General features: G+C 37.0%; 1 protein-coding gene across 3 annotated transcripts in view; it reads left to right on the top strand.

The window, feature by feature from the left end:
• The window catches only part of GPCPD1 (glycerophosphocholine phosphodiesterase 1), a 54,615-nt gene that overhangs the window by 21,598 nt on the left and 20,736 nt on the right, over positions 1-12,281 (top strand). For all 3 annotated transcript variants that reach the window (XM_055345997.1, XM_055346007.1, XM_055346014.1), the window contains exons 7-11: positions 1,290-1,413; positions 5,534-5,765; positions 7,753-7,915; positions 8,239-8,371; positions 9,541-9,595. In XM_055345997.1, coding sequence (XP_055201972.1) covers positions 1,290-1,413; positions 5,534-5,765; positions 7,753-7,915; positions 8,239-8,371; positions 9,541-9,595 — 707 coding nt within the window. The remainder of the gene's footprint in view (positions 1-1,289; positions 1,414-5,533; positions 5,766-7,752; positions 7,916-8,238; positions 8,372-9,540; positions 9,596-12,281) is intronic.

Below are 12,281 nucleotides of genomic sequence, written 5' to 3'. Positions count from 1 at the left end.
CTACTTCACTAAATAATTTTTTCTGTGGATTCAGGTTGTCTTCAGTGACTGTGGTTCTCACAGTATAATAGCATTATCAAGCTAAACTGAATTCTTAGTTTAGATCCTATACTATAGAAATCAAAGATACAAAGAGGGTTGAGCAGAATGTGTGCTTACACTGTAAACCGGCAATAAATTGCTGATGGCTAGGTTGCATATGTTTATGTACTTGAAAAACGTACATGCTTTTGCAGTATTTGGATAGAAATTTTAACTTTTCCTTAATTTTATTTGGGATTATTTATATTACATATAAGGTACTTGCATAGCTTTAGTTTCAGTGTTGTATAGTCTTGTCCTCTTTATCTTTTAAAAAATGATATTTATGCTACCTGTTTGGATGGAGGAGTAGCTTTCTCATGTCCTTAACTATAAGGCATGACGTGTCCCTCTATTGTAGGTTAATATCTATGTGTAGTTACAACTACAGGCATTTCTTTCCTTTTTTAGTTCTCTTAAACTTGGCTTCAGTTAGCTCTTAGGATAGAAAACCGTCTCTCCAACTTTGTCCATTTCTGAGAACAGTTTAAAGTTAGGAGAGGATAGTGGTTTCTCTTTATTTTTAAAATTTGGTAGCTACTAAACATTTTAAAGTTATACCTAAGAGAAAAGCTTTTTTTTAAGTCCTTTTGATAAAATTGGGTATAAACAGTTGACAGCTCTCTGGTATTTATGATAATTTTATGACATCTGTTAGCAGGAAACTTCAAGTTAAATAATGCTAACACAGTGTTATCACAGTCCTGCAATTTATTTATGGCAGAATTTATAAATGCAAGCATACAAAATTGATTCACAGTTTTGTTCTTACCTTCTCATGTCTCAGGCTGCAGCTCTAGTGGTAGAACTAGTTTTAGCTGAATAGCTCATGTAATGCTTTGGAAGTGTGATAGTGATCCCCCATGAAACAGCTGCTATGTTAGAGCCTGTGAGGAATGTATTCTTTCAGGAATAGATTGGTATTACTTCGATAATAGATTCAATAAGAATATTTTAATATATTTAAGTTGTTAAATATGGCTAATTGTTAACATTTAACTTTTCCCCCCTACTTCGTATAAAATTTTTTTCAGTGATAAATTTAAGACTACCTGTGTGTTTGCTTTGTAGAGAAGTTCCAGTGATATATATAAACTGAGTGTATTAATATGTGAACATGAACTAGAATTGTCATAGGTTTGTTGTACTTAACAAATTGTTTCAAAAGTATGTATAATAATTACTGTTTATTGTATTTACTCCGCCAGATGGTGTTGAAACTTTGGATTCTGGATGGTTGACATGTCAGACTGAAATAAGATTGCGTTTGCATTATTCTGAAAAACCTCCTGTCTCAATAACAAAGAAGAAATTAAAAAAATCTAGATTTAGGTATGACCATGTGTATTTGTCATTTAGGCTGTTTATTTTTACTAATGCTGTAGATATCTGACCTATTTGGTTTTTAGCCTTTAAGTGTATAATAAACTAAGAATATAGCACACTTACGGATAATGTTACATTTTCTAATTGAAGGGTCTTGTGGGAATAAACAGCTTCCCTAACTCAGATTGTTATAGTTAAACATGCTTCTCATAGTATTAATTGCTAAATTTGAAATCAGAAAATTTTGTTTCTATATAGGTAAGTGATTTTCAATCATATATATCTTTGCAGTTTCTACCATTCAAGTTTTTTTTTTTTTTTAAGGATTTTGTTTATTTATTTGAGAGAGTGAGCCTGCGTGAGCACAGGCACAAGCTAGAGGAGGAGCAGGAGAGGGACAAGCAGACTCTGTGCTGAGCTCACAGCCCGATGACCCTGAGATCATGATCTGAGCAGAAACCAAGAGTTGGACACTTAACCAGCTGAGCCACATGCATGCCCCCATTTAAAATTTCTTAGTGTAGCAATAGTTTGTTTTAAAATTGATATTGACAGAAATGAATTTGTGCTAAATGAGGGGATGGTGTAAACAGAAAAATATTATTATTAGAAATATCCTTTAGTGTTCTAAACTCCTTGTGGCTTGAAAATGAAAACTTTTTCATGAAGAAAGGTAGCAGTGATCACAGCAGTTCCAGATTAGTTTCTTCTTACTCCTATATTAAGAATAGATGTCAAGCTTTGTGTAAATAGCTACATAGGAAGTAACTTTATTTTTCTGTAATGTCATCATACATACCTTTAAGTGAGCTGGCTTCTCAATGACCCAGGCACCGCTATCATTTTGAGTTTTTATATCTTAAGGACTGAGAGTTGTGAGTTCTGGTATATAATGCATCCTTCTCTGAAATAATGTTAGCTGAGTTGCAGCGGCGATTTTCAGCAACTGAAGTAATTAATAATACAATACTGTCTTCATAACAAAACTTACAAGATACTGAAGTTTATAACCCATAAATGTTTTGTAGTAACTTCTTAAATACTGTAGTGTTTACCCCAGTCATAAAAAAGGGAAAGTGTGGGTAGCACTTTACAGTCTTTTGCTTTGGCTATTCTATTCTGAGAGGAAACAGAAGGTTTTGGGTGTACTTTGTCTTTGTACATAGCATTTCTAGGCCTTTCGCATAAGTAACTGAATCTTTTAAACTTTTTTTAAAGCTTATTTTAATTTAATTTTTTTTTTTTTTTTGAGTGAGAGAGAGAGAGGAGCGCCCTTTTCCCCAGCTAGGAGGGAGGGGGGAACAGAGGGGCATCCTGGGTGACTCAGTCAGCTAAGTGTCCAACTTTAGAGTTTGGCTCATGTATTGATCTCAGGGTGATGGATCTGCTTCCGCGCTGGGGGCAGAGCATGCTTACTTAACATAATTGAATCTTGTATTTACATGTGAAAAGAAGCAAATAAATTGCATTACAGCTATAAAGTATCTTTTTAGAATAAGACCCTGAAATAAGGATAACTGTAAAAGATAAACATGATGGTTGGTTGGGTTTATGAGGATTTTCTTCTTTCCTTCATTTTAGTTAAGAAATTAATAGATAATTAATGGTTGGTGTTCCGCTTACAAATTTCTGAGTGTAAATGCATACTGAGTCCTATATCATTCTTGCTTATGTAGAAGTTGTTTTGAGTGTTAGTATATATTATTGTCTTAACCAGGCTTAAATTGGAATAGTTTTGTATAACCATACTTTGCTTTGATAGGCTCTACAAATTAAGTAACTGATTCCTACTGAAATAATTGTGTATAGGGTGCCTTTCTGGCTCAGTCTGAAGATCACAATTCTTGATCTCAGGATTGTGAGTTTGAGCTCCACTTTGGATGTAGAGATTACTGAAAAAAATAATAATAATAAACTTTAGTTAAAAATTGTATAACTAGAAATTTGTGTTCTGGCCACCTTTTCCTCCCAAATTTGTATTAGTGATAAACTAAACATTCATGGGGTAGGAAATAAATTTATCTGCAAGAATATCAGGACTTTAAAAACTTTGCAACAGCTTATATGTTTTATTTTTTAATTTTTTTGAAGATCTATTTATTTATGATAGACATAGAGAGAGAAGCAGAGACACAGGAGGAGGGAGAAGCAGTCTCCATGCCTGGAGCCTGACATGGGATCGCGCCCTGGGCCAAAGGCAGGTGCTAAACCGCTGAGCCACCCAGGGATCCCCCAGCTTGTGTGTTTTAAATAAAATACTAGATATGCTGTTCTATTCCATTATCAGCAAGTTTTATTTTTAATTTTTTCATTACCACCAGGGTTTAACACAAGTTTTTCTTTCAGTTGACTCTCAGTAAGTGGAAAGCACTGTCTCATTATGATAGATTATAACCTTTATAGAGCTGTTTGAAGAAAACCTTTTTTTTTTCTAAGATTTTATTTATTTATTCATGAGAGACAGACACAGGCAGAAGGAGAAGCAGGCTCCATGCAGAGAGCCCCATGTGGGAATTGATCTGGGCATCCCTAAATGACTAAAACTTTTTCATTGATCTCTTTAAACTTGAATTTTTGTGGCGCAGCGGTTTGGCGCCTGCCTTTGGCCCAGGGCGCGATCCTGGAGACCCGGGATCGAATCCCACATCAGGCTCCTGGTGCATGGAGCCTGCTTCTCCCTCTGCCTGAGTCTCTGCCTCTCTCTCTCTGTGACTATCATAAATAAATAAAAATTAAAAAAAAAATAAACTTGAATTTTTGTTTGTTTGTTTGTTTTGTAAATGCACATTCTGTTAGCAGAATAGTTATTTTTATCTTCGTGCCTTTCTTGTGTCCAGTTGTGGTCTCTTTTCATGTATCCTGGTAGAGAGTGTTCCTTCAGACTCATTAGTAGAATCAGTATTGATCCAGAACTATTCTTTTTTTTTTTTTTAACTTTTTTATTTTTTTAAGTATTTTATTTATTTGAGAGAGAGATGGGGGAGGGTGAGCACATTTGCGCATGTGAGAGTGGGGTGGTGGGGCAGAGGGAGAGGAAGAAGCAAACTCCCAGCTGAGCAGGGAGCCTGCTTCAGGGCTCCATCCCAGAACCCTGAGATCATGGCCTGAATGAAGGCAGACGCTTAATTGACTGAGCCATGCAGGCATTCTGTTTGTTTCATTTTAAAAGCACATACATGTAAAAAGTGTACATGCATATAAATAAATGTTTAATACAATAATTTCTTTAACGTACTTTTCAGAGTATCTGGGCTCACTGTGGTAAGGTAGAAGAAAGGGGGAGAAAAATTTTTTTTTTTTTAAAGATTTTATCTATCTGGAATGCCTGGGTGGCTCAGTGGTTTGGCATCTGCCTTCGACCCAGGGCGTGATCCTGGAGTGCCGGGATCAAGTCCCACATCAGCCTCCCTGAGGTGAGCCTGCTTCTCCCTCTGTTTATGTCTCTGCTCGCTCTCTCTCTCTCTCTCTCTCTCTCTGTCTGTCTCTCATGAATAAATAAATAAATAAAATCTTAAAAAAAAGATTTTATTTATCCATTCATGAGAGACATAAAGAGGTAGAGACATAGGCAGAGGAAGGAGAAGCAGACTTCATGCAGAAGCCTGATGAGGGATTCGATTCCAGAACCCTGAGCCAAAGGCAGATGCTCAACCACTGAGCCACCCAGGCATCCCAAAAAATTTTAATTTATAGCCTCCAACTTTAGTCTTTTAATATATACTAACAATATGGCTCAATTTTGTGCTTATTTGATACATATAGTCCTTTGTGAGACTTTTCAAAAGAAGTTGTGAGATAGCCAGTTACAAATGAGATAATAGTAAATACTTCTATAGATTCATTTTTTAAAAAAGAATTACTGAAAACAACCTTAAGCATAATGAGCATTTATCTTGTTTTACTTCTTTGCAGAAATACGTAAATAAAAACATCAGTATTTTATAAAACATAACTAATGCCTTAGTTGGTATTATGTGTGTAGTCTTATATAATACTGTATTTTTGTTACTTGAAGAATTAGCATATTCAGGAAGCACTTTTAAATTTAGCATTAACGTAACATTTGTATGATTTTTCCTTTTGTTCCATGTTTTTGCATTTCATTATTTTTTTTCCGTTTGTGTAGAGTAAAGCTGACACTAGAGGGCTTGGAAGAGGATGATGATGATAGGGTGTCTCCCACCGTTCTTCACAAAATGTCGAACAGCCTAGAGATATCCTTAATAAGTGACAATGAGTTCAAATGCAGGCATTCACAGCCAGAGTGTGGGTATGGCTTACAGCCCGATCGTTGGACAGAGTACAGCATACAGACAATGGAACCAGATAACCTGGAATTAATATTTGATTTTTTTGAGGTGAGTAATTACTGCACAGAGGGAGTTGAGAAAGAATGGAGGCATGGAAAAAAATTTTTTTTAAAAATGCAGGCATGGGCTTATTTTTATGTTTTGATTTTTATTTTAGTCTGTATATAAATCCATGATTCATACATCTTTATAGATGTTTATTTTCCTATACATTTTAGCAGACTTAGAAAACTTGGAGTTGATAGACTCAAGTACTATAAAAAGAATTTCAGCTGAGTTGATGTATTACATCAAGATCAGATGTCTTGATGTCTGTACCTGTTTTTTTTTTATGATTTTTAAAAAAAATTTTATAAACAGTGTGAAGCTTGAACTCACAACCCCAAGATCAAGAGTTTTGTACTCTACCAACTGAACCAGGAGCCTCCAAGGATAAATAGTGGGAAGATCAGATTGTTTAACTATTGGTAGGCAACCCAGTGTAACTAACATCATTGAATCCTCCTCATGACTGAAGTTTGTCGTTTATTGAGGCATTTTATTATAAGAAATCCTAACAGCAGACTCATTTTTACAACTTTACTTGATACATATTTGTAGTAAAAAAGGGTTGCTATGGAAACTGTGCTGGGTTATTCAGAATCTGCTGCCAGCTTTCCAGAGCTGGGACTCTTACACTAAACTCTTCTTCACAAGTCATGCTGGGTCCCTGGCCAAGGTCCTTGCTTTATTGTACCCAGCTAGTGGTCATGTGTACTGCTTTCCCTCGACTCTTGCTCTTTGGCACTTCCACTCCCATTTCCATTAGATTAGAGCACCTAGCCACAGTTTTGTGAAAATAGCATCATACAGAATGGATTTAAATCCACAAGTAACATTTGTTACACTTTTTAAAATCATTATAGTATTTGAATTGTTTAATTTGATGAAGCCTTTATGCAATAGCCTTTACAACTGGCTTTTTGGCTACTTTGTAGGAAATTGAAAGTGTTTCCCTCTAAAAAAACTAACAAAGGATTTTATTTTTAAAAAACCTGTCATTCAATCTTACCCAAGTAAAGACCTCTGTGGGACTTTATTATAAAAATGTGAGGTTTTGGTTGAATATTTCCTTATATCTTAAGGAACTACCTTTTTTTTTTTTTTTTTTAAGATTTTATTCATTCATTGACAGAGGCACAGACATAGATAGAGGGAGAAGCAGGCTCCCTGTGGGGAGCCTGATGTAGGACTGAATCCCAACCCTGGGACCACGACCTGAACCAAAGGCAGGTGCTCAACCACTGAGCTACTCTGGTGCCCCAAGCAACTACCTTTTATTTTTTATTTTTTAAAGATTTTATTTATTTATTCATGAGAGACACACACAGAGAGAGAGGCAGAGATACAGGCTCCTTGCAGGGAGCCCGACGCGGGACTCGATCCCAGGTCTCCAGGATCAGGCCCTGGGCTAAAGGTGGCGCTAAACCACTGAGCCACCCGGGCTGCCCCGCAGCTACCTTTTAATACTCTCTCAAATGCCCTAACTTCCTTTTCATTTTGTTAGCAATTTTGAAAGTACTATTTTATTTATAGAACAGGCTAATAAAATATCCAGTGTAATATCCAAGTGAGTATTCAGTTTCCTAGAGAGTTAACTATCCTTTGTCATCTGTGTGGATGCACTTTTAGAGAATACAGTACACATTTGCAGCTCACTACAGGTGTTTGTTAGCCTTTGAGTATAAAAATACTTAGAAAATTTGTCAATGTTTTAAATTCATCTGATATATATTAGAGGATCAGTAGTGCCAATCAACAGAATTATGACTAATAAAGTATCCTATAAAATCTTAAAATACATACTAAAAGAAAAGGTATCTTTTATTTTTTTTTTTTTTACAAAGAATATCTAAATGACTGGAATATGAATTTGATTCATATTATTGATCTTCCTTAGATTCTGAATTAATTTTAAGGGAGTATTTTTATCTTTGAGTGGAAAATACTGAAGTATAAGAATTTGGATTATTTTAAACCTCATTTTTCATTTCAGGAAGATCTCAGTGAACATGTAGTTCAGGGTGATGCCCTTCCTGGACATGTAGGGACAGCATGCCTCTTATCATCCACCATTGCTGAGAGTGGGAAGAGCGCTGGAATTCTCACTCTTCCCATCATGAGCAGAAATTCCAGAAAAACAATAGGCAAAGTGAGAGGTAAGCCAGGAGAAGCAGAGTGGCCCTTTACAAATGAACAAAGGTTAGGTTCAAATGTTAGTTTCAAATTGAGCTTTTGAGAATGGGGTGTTAAGTTAATAATTTATTTTTAGAATGTTTACTATGATAACAATAAGGGACATCTGTGAAATTTTCTGGAAGCTTTACTTTGAATCAGTTTTGACTTGTGATTTATTTTCTGTTTGATAGAGATTGATAAAGTTGACTCGAGTGGCATTTAAATGTAAAACCATTTCATTGTTCACCATGGCCCTTTTAATCAGGTTTATCTTTGTTTCTCCTCTCTTTTTTTTCCTTGAAAGTTGACTATATAATTATTAAGCCATTACCAGGATACAATTGTGACATGAAATCTTCATTTTCCAAGTATTGGAAGCCAAGAACACCATTGGATGTTGGACATCGAGGTGCAGGGAATTCTACAACAACTGCTCAGTGGGTTGAATATTTGAGTGGTATTAGCATTTGGTAGCTCATGCATGATAAGGTTCCATTGGTTTGGCCCATTAAAGGTCAAAGGATCTTTTATTATTGACTGGGATTTAATGTAGTTCAGTGATTGGGGTTCCCAATTAAAATTAAGTAGAGACTAACTCTTTTATAAGACTCTGGTCAGTCTCTGAACTGATGCCAAGAGGGACATTAAAAGGGAAAGCTTGATGCAGGGGAGGCACCCTGAACCTCAGTATATGTGTTATGGTCCCAACTTTTGGCATGCTCCCCTCTCTGGGTCTTGGTTTCCTCACCCATTTTTGATATCGTTTCCATACTGGTGTCCTGCTTGTTGTCATTCAGCCTTTTTTAGTTCCTCTGGTCTGCCAACACTAAGTCATCTGAGACACCGTTGCAAGGAGCAAGTCTCTTGTGTCTCTTCTATTTCATGCCATTGCAAAAGATTGTTTTCTTTGACTGATCACCTCACTTGGGGGGAGGTATGTGTGGGTGTGGGATTTATTTATATTATGCTTGTAAATACCTATAATCATTAGAACTTGCATTTATTCCGTAATGCATATACTCACCAAGTGATGGTCAGTCTTAATTTGGGGATGGCAGAAGTAGCTTCAGAATAGGTAATATTGAACTGCTTTCATTGTTATAATTGGCTTTTTTAATTTAAGATTTTATTTATTTGTTCTTTTTTAAATTTTTTTTTAAAATTTATGATAGTCACAGAGAGAGAGAGAGAGAGAGAGAGAGAGAGGCAGAGACACAGGCAGAGGGAGAAGCAGGCTCCATGCACCGGGAGCCTGATGTGGGATTCGATCCCGGATCTCCAGGATCGCGCCCTGGGCCAAAGGCAGGCGCCAAACCGCTGCGCCACCCAGGGATCCCTATTTATTTGTTTATTTGAGAGAGAGGGAGAGAGTGAGCACGAGTGGGGGAGGGATGGAGAGAGAGGGACAAGTAGACTCCCTGCCAAGCACAGAACTCAACTCAGGGCTCAGTCCCAGGACCCTGAGATCCTGACCTGAGCCGAAGTCAGGATTTTCTACTTAGTGACTGAGCCACGCAGGCGCCCCAGTTGGCCTCCTCTTTATTACATTTGTTTTCTTTATCTTTTCTATAGTGTATGATAACTATATATATTTCTTCTCTTTCAGGCTTGCTAAAGTTCAAGAAAATACTATTGCTTCTTTAAGAAATGCTGCTAGTCATGTAAGTGATCCTCTTTCTTTTAAAGATTTTGAGACTGTTGGTCCAAGGGTGGCAAAGTAGAGAAATGTGGGCCTGGGGAGTCTTTTCCATTAATAGCTTATAAAAGTTAAGTAGGTCAAAATGCATGATTCTTCTGAATATGATTCTAAGTGACAAGAAAGTATCTCTGAGCATTTGATTTTAGATTCTTGGTGGAGATTGGGATGAAAACTATAGAATCATTAGCATTTTTGTTTGAGATTACAAATTTTGAGTGATTGGGGCAAGAAGAACATTCCCAATTAAGCATTGGTTTTCATTAACTGAATATTGTCCTCATTCAGATACTTTGGAAATATGCTTATGGAAGGATTTGATGGTGGTTTTATGTAACACTTAAGTCAGTCTATATCTTGCATACCAACTTGATTATGTTAAATTTCTTAATTCCTTTTATCCATTTATAAAAGGTTAGAGTCCATTTTTTAGCTTTTAGTTTTTTTCAGCAACTTGACTTGACATTTTTAATCAAGAATCCGAGATTCCCGTCTCCCCCTGCTGCCTTGTACCTGACTAAAAAACCTCATGCTCCATAGTTTTGCTTTGTTTTGTTTTTAATATTTTATTTATTTATTCAGAGAAGGGGGGAGGGGGCAGAGACACAGGCAGAGGGAGAAGCAGGCTCCATGCAGGGAGCCCAACGTGGGACTTGATCCCCGGTCTCCAGGATCACACCCCAGGCTGCAGGCGGTGCTAAACCGCTGAGCCACCAGGGCTGCCCTCATGCTCCATAGTTAAACTAGGGGAAAAATGAAGGAACAGCTCTTTTTTTTTTTTTTTTTTCTATTTTTTTCCGCAGTTTCCTCCACATGCCTTAAACTTAGTTCAACAAGTAAACTTGATTAGTGTGACGTTTAGCTTTATCATTTATATGAGCAAACATCTAGTGTAAGACATACTTTTTCTGTATTTCAGTATCGCTAAAATTGGTAAGGATTTTACAGCTTTTTTTTTTATTTTTTTAAGATTGTATTTATTTATTCATGAGAGGCACAGAGAGAGAGAGGCAGAGACTTAGGCAGAAGGAGAGGCAAGCTCCATGCAAGGAGCCTGATGTGGGATTCGATCCCGGGACTCTGGGATCACTCCCTGAGCCGAAGACAGATGCTCAACCGCTGAGCCACCTAGGCATCCTATTTTACAACTTTCTAAGCCTTGCATCATGGTGTCATGGGCAGCATTTTTTCCCCTTTTAGTGGTATATAAAGCATCTTATAACTCATGACATCTTACATTAATTAGTGTTTAAAAATATTAATAGCACATACTTTTGTCTTTGTGTTGGAAGGATAATATTAAATCTATGAGTATGTTGGACTCTGGTTCAGTATTTGGAACCAATTTTAGTTCATTGTAGCTAACTATTCTAAACATTGTTTTATTAGGTGTAAACATGAAGATCCTGTTAAGGAACTTTCAGTGTCTCCATGCCCTTTTTTTTTTTTTTTTTTTAAAGAGTGGAACAGAGGGAGAGGGAGAGAGAGAATCTTAGGTAGGATCCACACCCAACGCAGAGCCTAATGTGGGGTTTGATCTCACAACCTGACCTGAACACAAAAGTCGGTTGCTAAACTGAGCCGCCTAGGTGCCACTCTGCTTTTTGAGAGAGCATTTCATTAAGCTTTTGTTCTTCCATGTTCTGTTGAGATCCTTAAAACTCATGGATCACATTTTAGAATACTACATGCTAGTTTTTAATGGCTTGTTTGTTTTAATGTTAAAACCTGTCCTTGAAAGAGGTTCTGGTGTGTTACTGGCTTCTTTCTTTTTTTTTAAGGTTGTTTTTTTTTTAATATTTTATTTTTTTATTTATTCATGAAAGACAGGGAGGCAGAGAGACAGGCAGAGGGAGAAGCAGGCTCCATGCAGGGAGCCCAGTGCGGAACTCAATCCCGGGTCTCCAGGATCACACCCTGGGCTGAAGGCGGTGCTAAACCGCTAAGCCACCCGGGCTGCCCTACTGGCTTATTACTTAAAGCTCACACTTGGATTTTGGAATTAAGTTTTATTTCTCGGTAAAATTATCTTCCTAAAGGGTGGTGATCATGTAAAGTTCAACGTTTAAACTAAGCTATAATTTGTTTAATTATTATTACTATTTAAGGATGTTAGGGTTTGTTCTTAGTAGAAATGCTTTGTGTTATTTGTCCTGTTTTTAGCACTATAAGGAGCTAAACTTATTTCCTGCTTCAGAAGTCATCAAGGAAATGGGCTTCTTGGATACTAGTCTATGGTCACATGTGCTACAAAATTAGATTCCCTCCTCCCCACCAAAAGTTCAGGAAGGGCTGGAAGCGTGTCATCCGTCTTGACACAAGCATTTCTCTGGTCTGCAGTAACATATAGGATTCTTAGATCTTGTTTCCTTTGATCCCAACCGGCTTTCTTTCAGTGAAGGCACACCTTTGTGGGTCATTTATGTTCTCAGCTTTATTTGGATTAATTTCTATGTCAGAATGGGTTTGACTTAGAAAAATGCTTCCTTAACTTACTCTTGTCATTCTCCCTCCCATTGAAGTTTCTTAAAGAGATGGGGCTCGTGTGACACTACTCTTGACCTCCCCTGCCCTTGCTGCTTCTGTCTCCTCAACAGTCCTCATCCTTTTCTCTTTACTCCACTTGTGGGATTTTGCCAAGGGAGGCTGGA

Source organism: Nyctereutes procyonoides, unplaced genomic scaffold (assembly GCF_905146905.1).
Source record: "Nyctereutes procyonoides isolate TBG_1078 unplaced genomic scaffold, NYPRO_anot_genome, whole genome shotgun sequence".
Lineage (NCBI taxonomy): Eukaryota > Metazoa > Chordata > Mammalia > Carnivora > Canidae > Nyctereutes > Nyctereutes procyonoides.
The sequence above is the reverse complement of the archived record's forward strand: the minus strand, read 5'-3'. Positions and strand labels throughout refer to the sequence as shown.